At 35.8% G+C, this 13,283-nt stretch overlaps 1 protein-coding gene across 2 annotated transcripts in view; it reads left to right on the forward strand.

Moving 5' to 3' along the window:
- USP9X (ubiquitin specific peptidase 9 X-linked) overlaps positions 1 to 13,283 on the forward strand; it is a 74,872-nt gene that overhangs the window by 14,444 nt on the left and 47,145 nt on the right. For both annotated transcript variants that reach the window (XM_072027740.1, XM_072027741.1), the window contains exons 10-13: positions 2,262 to 2,366; positions 3,791 to 3,997; positions 4,590 to 4,726; positions 9,586 to 9,719. In XM_072027740.1, coding sequence (XP_071883841.1) covers positions 2,262 to 2,366; positions 3,791 to 3,997; positions 4,590 to 4,726; positions 9,586 to 9,719 — 583 coding nt within the window. The remainder of the gene's footprint in view (positions 1 to 2,261; positions 2,367 to 3,790; positions 3,998 to 4,589; positions 4,727 to 9,585; positions 9,720 to 13,283) is intronic.

A 13,283-nucleotide genomic window follows, 5' to 3' on the forward strand; every position in this document is an offset into this window, starting at 1 on the left:
AGTTAAGTATATTACTCAGAGGCCCTGAAAAAAGGAACTTGTGGATAAGTTAAAGCCATACTTCTGCTGTTCCAGAAATGTATGAACAAGTTGTGCAACCCTTAAAAGATAGGGATAGCCCACCACAACAGTTAGAAAATAAGTATAGGAGTAAATCTTCCATGCTTTCAAATCTGCTTTACTCTGCTCACTTTTTTTCTTGCTTTCAGTTAGATTGTTGCCACGGTGCACTTGCAGGTTTGTTCTGTGTTTTTGTATATTTATTTTTTTTTTCCATTGAAAATTGGATTCAGTAGGCCTTACTCGGGTAGATGTTTTCACTGTGGCTTTAGCCGTGAAATTAAAACAGACTTAAAAAAAAAAAAAAAAAAAAAAAGGCGGGGGGGGTAAGAATACTGAAGTCTGCTAATACAGAATACTTTTTTTTCCATATTCACTACTCCTCATGTTTAGTAGTTTTTAGTAGTTCTTATTAAATGATTGCCTCCAAGAGCAGCTGGAGCATGAAATTCGGTAGCGGGAGTTGATTTACTGTGTAGCTTTATATAACAGGCAGGCTATTTTAGCTCTGACTCAGTGCAGTACTGATGTGGTTTTGCTTTCAGACTGGAGCCATTATGTTTTTGCCTGGGTTTAGAGGGTGAGCATGCACAAATTTACAGTTAATGATACAGTAGTGCTCTGAAAATCTCAATATACAACGGGAATAAAAATAAGTAGTCCATGAGAAGTAATAAAAATATGTGACTTTTAGCCTTAGAAGAGCAACATAAGCTTTAAGTTTTACCGATCTTATGAAGACAGTGTTTACAAAATACAAATATGTTTGATTCAAGGAATAATGTTGAAGTCTGTAAAGGCAAGAATTTATTTGCAACCTGTTGAGTTACAGGAGTTCATCCAGATGGACAAGAAATAAAATTACAGAGATTAGTGTTGGGATTTTATTATTTACATTCTAGAGCATTTAACTGGAACTCTAAATGGGCTTCCCTGTTTCCATACAGTAAGCTCACAATTCACACACCAGGTTTTGTATCTCCTCTTGGTGTGTTGTGCAGCTCAGTACGTGCTTCTTCTTTCATATGTTACACTAGAGATGGTTTTTCTGTCCTGTGTGCTCTCAGTTTTTCTTTCTATCCAGAAAATGGACTGCTAAGACAATAAAAGTAGGAGATTTGAGTGGTATAATTGGTTTAGTAATTCTTTCTTTCATAATCTGACTGATAACATTAAAATGAATGTTGCTACTTGTTCTTTTTTTTTTTTTAAGTAAATTTAGGGCCCACAATTAAGAATTGTACAGTACATAAGCAGCTGTTTTTGTTGTTTTTAAGTGAACTACTGATGCGAGCTTTTAGAAGGAAATTATTTCCAAAACTGCTCAAGCATGTATTTTTAATACTGTAAAAGATTAATTACATCAGAGATTTTTTTTCTATCTTGCATATTTTATTCTACACTTGGAGGAAATTTTTCTATAGTAGAGCAGCTACTGATACGTATAGTGCAAAACTGTTGTTTTTCATGATTGTAGATTTAAGATACGTGCTATCCTGCTGGGATAGGAAGGAAACGTTCTTCTCACCCAGAGTCAAAATTCAGTTAGCTGTTTTTTCTGTATTGTCTTGCTTCTTAAATGTCAAAATTGTGATACAGGCCAACCTAATTTAAAATATTATCTAGTATATAACTCAACTTTGCCATTAGTTGTTCGGTTGATAGATTTTATAAGATTATAAGCTGCTGTTGGCTAACAAGTTGCTCATGAATCTGCTAGCACAAAAGAAATATTTCAGCCTAAGAAATCATGTGGAAATATGTGGAAATACTGAAAATGCAGCTTAAATGAAATTCAGTGAAATTTCATCGAAGAAGTAGATTTTGAGTGCTTTCCTTTTATTTTATTTTATTTTTTTTAAAAAAAAAAAAAAAGGAGAAAATACCAATTTGTAAACTTAAATGCTGGTGTAGACTTCATTTTACCATCCCAGATTTAAAAAATAAATATTGTGACTGCAGTAGTCATAATTCTAAATAAATACTTGTGTACATGCACAATGCACACACTTTTTGAATAGTTACACATAGAAGGCAAATTTAAATAATATGATTTCCCAGTGAAATAGATACCAGTTTGACGCTGCTCCCACAACATCAGCTATTATTGCCTTCTTGTAAAACCAATAGAGGATGTCGTACTACTTGAGTCAATATTGATTGTTACAAACGTTGATCAATTCTTTTTGTCTTCTTGACAGGCAGGAAAACATGAAGCCATTGTAAAGAATGTACATGACCTCCTGGCAAAATTAGCTTGGGATTTCTCTCCTGAACAGCTTGATCATCTGTTCGATTGTTTTAAGGTAATTATGCATGTTTTGACTATACTCAGGAAACGGATTGTGAAGTTGGCTACAGATTTGTGACTCTTTCAACATGTACTTTATGTGGGCAGTTTTCTTGTGTTAAAAGGCTTTTCTGTATATAGCAACAATTTGTAATGTCTACTGTTGAAACTGCTAGATTGTGTTACTCTTTATTAAGCATCCACTGTGAGATTTTGTTTACTTCTTGTCCAAAGCAAAGGTTCATTATGCTAGTTTAATTGGTGACCACTTCTGGATAATGCGCATACGTGTTGAGGACTGTAGGATTGCTAAATGTCATTTCAATGCTATGCATATTGACCTTTTCAAATAAATTACTTACATTTAATAGCTTATTGTGTTCATTCTAAATTATTAATTGTTGGTGGTTTGATAAATAATGTTTTTATCTTAGTGTTCTAGTACCTTTCATGAAATTTATCAGTTATTGCTACTTACTGTCTTCAAGTAGAGGAGGAAGTGAGGGACTCCTTTCCCCACTTCATCTTTATCATGTAATAATTTTGCCCTGGTTAACATATACATAGGAGGAAACAGTCTCAGGAAGATAAAGTAAAATGTTTATAAACATAGAATGATTCGATTGTAGCCATTACACAAAACAACTTGTTTCTGAAAGATTGTGTTATTCACTGTTTTTTTATGTATGCTAACAATTACATTTTTAGCTTCTAGTAGTAGTCATATGGACTGTTCTCTGTTGCACTTTCAGGAGGTGAGAAAATGCAAGCGAGCTTTGTAGACTGTTTTCTGTTTTTAGATAAATGCCTGACAGTAACATTTTGGCTTTCATGCAATTTGTGCTCCAATTAATGGGTGACTTCTGATTTGGTAAATATGGGCAGAATGCTCCATAATTTAGATATTGACATAAATGCTCAGAAGTTTTATGGGTAAGCCATCATGTCTGACTCAGAGATGGATATGAAGCAATGTTATACTGATAACTCACTCAGAAAAAAGGTTAACTTGATAGAGAGAGCATTTGTTTCTGTCAGATTCAGAGGCACCAGTAATACTGCATTTTTACTCATTCAGTGATTGTAAGTTAATTAGGAGTGTTTTAAGTGTAAGCACAGGAGATTTGAGAAAGCATTTGTGAGAAACAGATGAGTCCAGTATGTTCTGACTACTTGTGAACTGGTCAGTGTTGTTAACTTTTACAAGCATATCTGTGGTGTTTATATAAAGATTCTTAATTTTTAAGTCTCAAAGTTAAATACATTTTAACTGTAAATGCTAGAACTGTTCAGTTTTGACTTAGGTATTTCTGTAACGTGGTATTTTTAATGAAAAAATGTGAATACTATTTATATTTTTACATCATTTTTAATTGTTCATGTTACAGCATGTGAGATTAAAAAAGCATAACTTTGATATTGAATAATATCTTTCTTTAGGCAAGTTGGACAAATGCAAGCAAAAAACAGCGTGAGAAGCTACTTGAGTTAATCCGTCGTCTTGCAGAGGATGACAAGGATGGTGTGATGGCGCACAAAGTGCTGAACCTTTTATGGAATTTGGCTCATAGTGACGATGTACCAGTTGATATCATGGACCAGGCTCTTAGTGCCCATATTAAAATCTTAGATTACAGCTGTTCACAGGTGTGTAATCTGGTATGATTCTGTTCTGAAATCAGTCACTAAAAGTCCTCCTCATTCCCCCTCCATCCCTCTGTCGTCCCCGTCCCCCGTCCCCCCCCCCCCCCCCCCCAAAAAAAAAAATGTAAGGGTGTTGGTAATACAGCAAAAGTCATCCAGAATATTTAATTCATCATGCTTAAAAATGAGTCTATTATCCAACTTTACAGCCATTGGCAGGTGTTTTTTTTGTAGTTGAGAAACTGCTCCTCATGGTTTCTTGATATTTTATAGCAGTTTAGTCTAACCAATGAATAGAAGTAATTGAAAGGAGAAAAAGCTAATTAATTAAGATGGATGATCCTATCTAACTGTAGTTTTTCTTGAATATGTACTGAATTCTTCGGTGGTTGTTGCAGGAATAGTTTGTATCACACTGATGGCTTCTGCTAGGATACAGCGCTGTTCAGATAATCTTAAGAATGAATGCTTGAGAACTAAGCTGGTCTAGTAGTTGTGTGGCTTTCTATGTGCTGTTCTGTTGTGGAAGCAAATAAAGTAGGGGAATGATTATTGTTTCTGAAATATACTTGATTGTAAACACTTGTTCTTTAAGGATCGAGATACACAAAAGATCCAGTGGATAGATCGTTTTATAGAAGAGCTTCGCACAAATGACAAATGGGTCATTCCTGCACTGAAACAAATTAGAGAAATTTGCAGTTTGTTTGGTGAAGCACCACAGAATATGAGGTAAGAATGGAATGCAAATACAGTGTTGTCTCATAAGTTGAGAGAATTGGAACAAAGCATTTTTTTTGCTTTTTTTTTTTTTTTAATTTTAAATGAGAGGCAGGGAGACCTTAGTTAAATCATTACCTATGTTTGAAGATGTTCTTTTGTGTCTTAATGTGTATAGACCGCATCTAAAAATTAAAACACATAGTGTTTTGTAAGAGAGCATTAACATGAACTCTTTTTCTGAAACGTGCTTTTACTTGTTTTTAGAAGAGTAGTAGTCTGATTTGCAGATATTTGCAGAGAATCTGGATTTGTTTTCTGTTACCTATGGGCTTCAGTGCTTAACAGTGAAGTTAGATTACAAAGTATAAATAAAATATATTGTGTGTAATTAAAAATATATATATGAAAAGCCAAAAAAGGACTTGTTCAATGAAACCAAGTTTCTAGATTTTAAGTATTTCCTCACTACAGAAATTGCCAAAAAAATTTTGTATCCACATGAGAAATTTCACAAACTTCAGGAAAATGTTGTTTATTTATCAGTGCTATATAACTGCTTTGTTTTCATTCTTGTAAGCAAGTAAACTATTCAAATCGATATTGCTGTTAAAGTCTGCTTACAAGATCAAGGCAGGAAAAGTTGAAGAAAACAAACCTTCAGTTTGCCCAACACTACCTTCTTACTGATACTGGTTGAAGTAGCTGTGATGTTGCATTTCTGGCTCTTGGAGGCTTCTTTATTAATTTAGTTTGCAACATATTTCTCAGTTTTCATGACTCTTTAATCCATTACAATTTTTCATTAATGATTGTTTGTGGTTTTTGCAGCAAGGTCACAAAGATACTAACTTTATTAGCACATGTGTCTGTTTTCTGTGTATTAGTTCTTAACTTTTACAGGCTCTAAGATCTAGGGGAATGTAGCTACCTGGTTACTTGTGGTACTTGTTCCAGTTGGACACTTATTAGCATAGTGCCTGATGAAAAAAGCTTTGCTTTCAATTCCTGAAGCAGAGCTCATTCAAGGCACTGATTGGGTTTCTACTCTGAACTAATCTTGGAATGAACCTCGCTTTTCTTTTGACTATAGAAATTATTTTTGTTCCAAGGCGAGCATATGTACAGTTGGATGGCTTGAATCTCTCCCTACTTTTGGTCAGATCGTCTCTTCCATTTGTCAAACTTCATTGATACCTGCATTGCAGTATGTGGTAATACGTCAGTTTTATGCAGAATTTGAAAACACGTAAAGTAGGAAAGAAAACTTTGGATTAAAGGTTTTAAACAGGGAACTCTCATGTGAAGAAGCATTTATTAGGAAGATGCATTTGAGGGAGTTCTTTAATCAGAAATTATTGTACAGGTGACTGGGACACCATAGTGAGTTAAAACATGATTTTGAAGTAATTAGTGACTTTCCAGTCCTCCAAGTTCCAGATAACTTGTAATATTGATACAGTTGGGAAACTGTAATGCATGCATCTCACACACATCAACTTAAAACCTAAATCTCTAATGTCCTTCTAGAATTTGGGTTGAAAATAGGTTGAAACAGTTGGTCATTGTGACAGTTGTATATCTCACAGAGCTTTCTGTATGTGACATTAGTGCCATATTCCATATACTACTCTTTTGGGTGTTTAAATTCATTTGCAATTAAAAGTTTAGTCCAGAAGGAGTAAGGCTGTTGATGGTTGGCAATCATAAGTATAAATTACCTTCTGTCATTGGCACTGTAGAGATTCTTTTGGGGAGGAGGATCTAATTGTTGACAGTTATTTCTGAAGTTGAGCAAAGTGACAAATAGGTTATATAGTTGCTTTGGCAACATTTAACTTCCTGACCACAGGGAAACACTGTATGTTTTGGGAGTTTAGCTTAACTAGAATTGCAGTAGCATTAGAAAGTAATTCTTGGATAGGTGCAAGGATACCATTTAATGTTAAGAAATAGTCAGCTTCGTTACTCAGTGATTCTTAAGGTACAGAAAATTGCCCATTTTTCTGTGTTGAAAAGGAGAATGTCTCCAGTAGACCACTCTCAAGTGCTTAGGCTTGACCTGTGTCTACCCTAGCAGTACAAGGTTGGTCTCCAAAATTACTTGCCTAGAAGAATTAACTGAACATTGATAGGAGCATCTGTAACAGTTTGAATTTTGTAATTGCTTTAAGACAATGATGAACTTAGTCTCAAGTAACTTTTTTTTTTTTTTAACCTAAAAGAATTTGCTGGTTTATGTCTCTGGACCTTTAATGTCTGTTTTTAATGGTAGATAGCATTTACTGGCTTCATAGAAGATCTCTCGACTTTGAAAGCTGAGTCATATGCAGTATTATGTGAGGCAAGTTATATGGGATAAATAATCTTACTTTTTTAAAAAATCCATTTAAATTAAGTTGGTTGGGACTTTGGCTTTGTCTCTGTGAATATTTTTTGTAGAAAATAAAGACAGCCTAATTACTGTATGTTCTTCTTAGCATTTCCAAAGTACTTTGGCATTCATTTCAAAATGATACCTTTTCTTCCTATACGTTGGATTTTGCTATCCATTTAGCAGAAGAGTAATGGAAAGACAGCAGTTTTGCCCTTAAAATCCATTTTTCATGTTTCTCAGTTTATTAGTTAAACAGTATATTATAATGGAAACATCATCAATTAGCCCAACCTTAGAGGCTTATGGAATAATTTTGTAGTTTTCTGTGGAATTTGCATTAACTGTAGAAAGCAAACTTGAAAAGTCTTGTCAAATTAGCTTTTTTTCTGTGCATTTGTACAGTCATCTTGCCTTTGACTCCATCCTAGCAGATGATTAAAATAACAGTTCACATGTTGCTCACAGATACAATGCAACAACTCCTAGCTCACAAGTCTAGTTCTTACAAGTACCAACTTTTTGAACTGGTTGCTAACCCAGGTGAATCCGTATGTCCAAATTTTCTGTTTGTGCATGTGATTGAGGGGTGTGAGGGGCAAAATGTGAAGTGTATCTTGGAAGATCTACTTAGTCTTCTGCAGACGAAGCTATATATAGACCTTGGCTATAGTTGGAGAGATGGATACAAATACCTAATATTATGAGTGTATGAACCAAGATATTGGCATCAAATTCAACAAAATACACCTTGCTTATGCTCATTCCCTTAAGTGTTTCACTGAAATTGTCAAAGTTCTTAGTTAATGTTACCTTTGGTCAATACATCTTTCTCTCTAGAGCTAGTGTCTCAGGTAGCCACTAAAACAGACATACAATCTTTTGCAGCTTTTACTGCTAGTTTATACTTAGATGGGGGGCTGACAGAGTTGGAATGAAGCGTACTTGGAAAGTTGCTTATGGTGAAAACAAAAGACATTCTTTCTGTATATATGAAGTCCTGTATGTTTTCTGCCTTCATGCTTCTATGTATTTCATTTTCTGTACTGCAGACTTCTGCTTTTTTTTAACACAATTCGTGCTTTAAATGCCTCTTCCAAGCTGTTCTAGAAAACTCTGCATATTATGAAACAATCTTTTGAAGATGTCTCTGCTTAGCAGGCCATATTCTGTTGGTAGCAGATAACAAAATTACTGGATATCTGGGAAGAAAGTTGATGGCTTCTGTCTTTTAAACCCAACTTGCCAGTGATCTTTGTTCTGATGAAGCAATTGAGCTGTTGTCATTACATCTACAGTGCAGCCTGGTTATCAGCTACAAGATCATTAGCAGCTGATTATGGAACTAGGATTTCTTGCCTCCCCTACTGTTCTCATACTGGGTGGTGATATTGTCAAGTGTTATAGCTCATGTGGTACCGAGACCAAGTTCCCCAGGAAGGATGAGAGTTCCTACCAGCAATCTAGTCAGCTAGTTCTGGAGCATACTCTGAGAGTTGGAGGAAAGGAGAACAGTTCTGAAATCTCAAATATTTCTTCTGGGCAGGCTATTGGGAACAGCAGTACAACAAATAGCTCCTTTTTCCCCCCTTTCTCTTAGAAGAGCCATGCAAATTTGCATTGGCTATGCAGCCAAGACGTGAGTGCCGTGATATAGAGGAGTTGAAGCATTTTAAGGTTACTCTGCAGGGGCGATGAGTAGTCCCACGTTCTAGAATTTGATAGTGCTCATGGCATGTGGGTGTTGTACTCAAGCTGTGTATTTGCTCTTGCAGTTTACTTTTGCAAACTAAATATGACTAATATCCTTTAAGAGTAGCATTTTGGTCAGATTTTTTTATAGTAGACATAAATTATCATTCATTTGTGATGTTTCTTTTGAACTTTCATTTTTTGTTGTTGTTTTTTTTTCTTACACTGTATGTTGCATGTAACTGCCTTTTTGTCTGTACCAACATTTTAGATATTGTTAGGGAAGGAAAAAAAGCAATGTAGAGTTGTGCAGTTTTTTGAAGTACTGAAAAATATAAGACTGAGCTTTCATTCTGAAAATGAACAGTTTTAGTTTGTTTAAATATTAAATTAAGAAAATAATATCGGATGTGGAGGAAACTGTGGTTATGCATATTGTAGCCGTACTACAGCTGAGAGTCTCCGTCTTTACTGTGCGGTTTGCAGGAAGGTATTTCTATTCCTGACTTGCTGCAGATATTCTGCCTCCGGTCTATTTAACTGCTCAGATTGCTTCGATACCTTTCATATGTACTACAACTGTATAATCCTCATTATGTAACTGCTTTTAATAACTGGTAAAAACCATTGATGCATCAGAAGAAAAAATAAAACCATTGTCAGAGACCTAGTATGCTTTTTATTTTAGATGTTTTAGCAAAGTTTAGAACTTGCATTGAAGACATTAGTTTCTTGAATTAGTTTATGGACTGTTAGGTTCAAGACTTCTCTGTTTTTTCTTACAACACTTATATTTTAATTTCAGTCAAACTCAACGAAGTCCCCATGTGTTTTACCGACATGACTTAATCAATCAACTTCAGCACAATCATGCCCTAGTTACATTGGTTGCAGAAAATCTCTCTGCCTATATGGAAAGCATGAGGCAGTATGCTAAAGGTAAGTTATTAAATAAAAATTGGCCTCATAAATACTGTGTAAAAACTCCAGTTGAAAATAGAGTTGAAAGCCGATTCTCCTAATGAAATAACTGTTATTGTTTGTTCACTCAATTTTAGAGCATTTGTGGGTTTAATAGCATTTGTGGTGTCATACTGGTCAAGAAAAGCTTAAAATGCAAATGGTTTGTTGGTTCATGATTGAAAACATGGTGGTCTACAGCACGACATGGGGAAGTGACTGCACTTGTGCATCTGTGGGTTGATAAGCATCATCTTGCCCTACTTAGATTAGGGTGGTGGTTTTTGTGGCAAGTCCTAATAATAATCTTGAATATACTCCCACTTGTAGTTTTGAATTTTTGTAGGGTCCTTTGAGAAGTTTTTTAATAAATTCTGTTTGAAGCCATTGTTTGGAAGTTGTCAGGGAGAAAGACTTAAGACCACAGTGGTACCATTTTATTTTATTTTTTACCATGCAATTCAGTTTCTGTTTATCTGCTTTCTTACTGTGTTTGTTACCAGCAATACTTGGGCAGCATATTGTGTTAGTATTTATATACTTCAGTTTAAACTCAGCCCTGCACTGGTGAGTTTGCATTCTTATTCTTGAAGGAAGCTAGCTTTATAGCTACTGAAGGTAGGAGTAGGGAAATGAAGGAGAATGTTGTACATTGACTGTCCCTGTAACGCTGGACCAACAGTACTCTATGTATTGAACTAAGCCAGCAAAACTGAGAGGAGGAAATTTACCCCCACATGTGTACCTTGTTGACTGCAACCAGGGACCATTCTACCCTATTCATACACATGCGTACCCTACATAGCACCCTACCAACCTGTTAGTTACATCTCAAAAATGGCACTATAACGTGTAGGAATTCAGTTCTGACTGTTTGGAGAGAACAGGATATGTGCATTTTGGAAAGTCTGTCTGTGTGGGGTTGTGTCTTCCTATGCTTAGGTAAGTTGCCTACAAACCTTTAATTCTGTAATTCTTTTAATTTTGGAGTGCTTGATACAGATACCTAAAGTATTCTTTGAAATCTTGTTTTAAGAGTGGTGCAATGTGAAAATGATAGTTTCATCCTGGTGTAGGTTAATGAGAACTACATTTAAGCTTAATCTGCATACCATAGCTATATTTTTTTTTGTATTCAGAAGTACATGGGAGGGTTTACCCTAATCTAAGTGTTTTCATTAATGATAACACTGTACTAATTAATATTTAAATGGTACTAAATGGTTTGTTGTGTTCTCAAGCAATAGTGTCTTAAGTTTAGTTTTGTCTGGGAAGGTAGAAGAGTGTGTGTGCCTTACTTCATGTAACTTCTATAAGCTATCGGAGTGCTGTTTAACTTTGCAAAAGTGATGCAAAAACACAATTCCATTTATAGTGAGCTTTGCATCGTAACTCTATGGATAACTCTCTTTTTCTTGGACTTCGGCCAGTGATGAAAATCTGGGGTTTGGCCTCAGGGTTTTAAAGGAAACACAATCAGCAACTTTCTAATGCATTTGTGTTTGTCCAAAAATATCCTACATATGCTATTCATATATAAATTGTTATTCATTGATTTCAATTAATTTTTAACTCAGAAGCCAAAAAGTAATTTTTGACAATATTTACCTATCAAATTGTCAATGACTTGAGCACAAAAATTAGGCTAATGTCTTGAATATTTTTTTTCTTAAGCAAAAAACTTCATCCCATTCCCATATTTCTCCCAGCTCCCTCCCCCCCAAACATGCACAGTGATTCAATAAAGCAGTAATACAAACATTTTTGGCACAGTAGAAATTAAAAATTTGCAAAGAGGATAACTTTAATCTACTCAGAAAGCAATTAAATTGTGCTTTCTTGAAATGAAGCTGCTGCAAAATTTCTTCCCATTTATATCAGAGTGCAAAAACAAAGGACAATAGTGCAGCTTTTTTTTTTCTTCCTTGGTACTTTGTTTGCCCTTTATTATGTATTACACCATCTACTAGTCTTCTAGTTACTGTACTAAGACAGTAATACATAATTCCTACCTATACAACTTAGTTGAGGTTTTGTAGAGTAAGTAGAGCAGAATACAGAGAAAACAGCATCAAGTTTGCACTCGTCCCAATATTTCCACCCCTTCCTGGAGGAGGGGAGAAGATAATGGGAGGGATGGGAATGAATGAAAGGAGAAGGAAGTTTGTTGTGATTGTACAGGCAGATGGTAAGAACTGGACAGCTGTAGAATCAAACTGAGGTGGTGAAAGTGAATGGGACAGAGGAAGAAGATTGAAGGCTAAAACCCAAACAGCCCAGGACACACAGAGAAATGCCATAGAAAAAAAAAAAGTCCTGTTGCCCACAGATCTTTTTGATTAACTCCAAAATCACTATGTATTTTGTGAATTTTTTGTATTAGTTTCGAACTTGCAGTATTTTTATTTTATGAAGGAAAAGGCTTCTATAACTATATTGTGTGAAGAAGACGACAGATGTTTCTATTCTGTTATTCATCACTATGGGATATTCATCACATGTCATGGGATAGTGGAATTGAGTACACCCTCAGAAAGTTCATGGATAACACCAAGCTGAGTAGTGCAGTTGGTAAGATAGAAGAACGGGATGCCATCCAGAGGGACATGGATAGGCTTTAGAAGTGGGCTTATGTGAACCTCATGGACTTCAACATGGCCAAGTGCAAGGACCTGCACCTGGGACAGGGCAACCCCCTGCTCTCCATACAGACTGGGGGATGAATGGTTTGAGAGCAGCCCTGCAGAGGATACCTGGAGATACTCACAGATGAAAAATTGAATGTGAGCCAGCAGTGCCCGCTTGCAGCCCAGAAAGCCAACCATATCCTGGGTTGCATTAAAAGAAGCGTGGTCAGCAGGACAAGGGAGGTGATTCTTCGATTGAGGGAGGAGTGTAGGTAGCAATCAGACAAGGGGTAATGGTTTTAAACTGGAAGAGGATACATTCAGATCAGATATAAGGAAGAAATTCTTCACTGTGAGGGTGGTGAGGTACTGGAACACATTGTCCAGAGCAGCTCTGGATGCCCTGTCCCTGGAAGTGTTCAAGGCCAGGTTGGATGGGGCTTTGCGCAGCCTGCTCTAGTAAGAGGTGTTCTTGCCTGTGATGGGGGGTTGGACTAGGTCATCTTTAAAGGTCCATTTCAACCCAAAACCATTCTGTGTTTCTATGGTTCTACGGTTTTCTATCATATCCCCTTCTATATTTTTGCCTTTTTAAGGTTAAAGAAGAATCTAATCCATGTATCAGAATTCTCCTGATTATTGGCACTCTCTTTACTTTCTATTGAACTCACTTCCACCCTATTCTTCACAGTCCTCTGTGAGATTAGGTGACTGTTACTGCATCATAATCCTGAAAGAGTGTGTTCTTTTTAAAGTAACTATATATTTTTTACATGTCTGTCCTTACTCCATCTCCTTTTAATGTAGGTATTTTCAGTTCTTCCTTTGCACTGGCTAATAATGTCTTTGTGTGTATTTTAACAATACTGTTCAGATCTTGAGTTGATATAAATGGTAGAGTATCCTGAATTGTAAG

The sequence above is a fragment of the Anas platyrhynchos genome, chromosome 1 (genome assembly GCF_047663525.1).
Source record: "Anas platyrhynchos isolate ZD024472 breed Pekin duck chromosome 1, IASCAAS_PekinDuck_T2T, whole genome shotgun sequence".
Classification (NCBI taxonomy): Eukaryota; Metazoa; Chordata; class Aves; order Anseriformes; family Anatidae; genus Anas; species Anas platyrhynchos.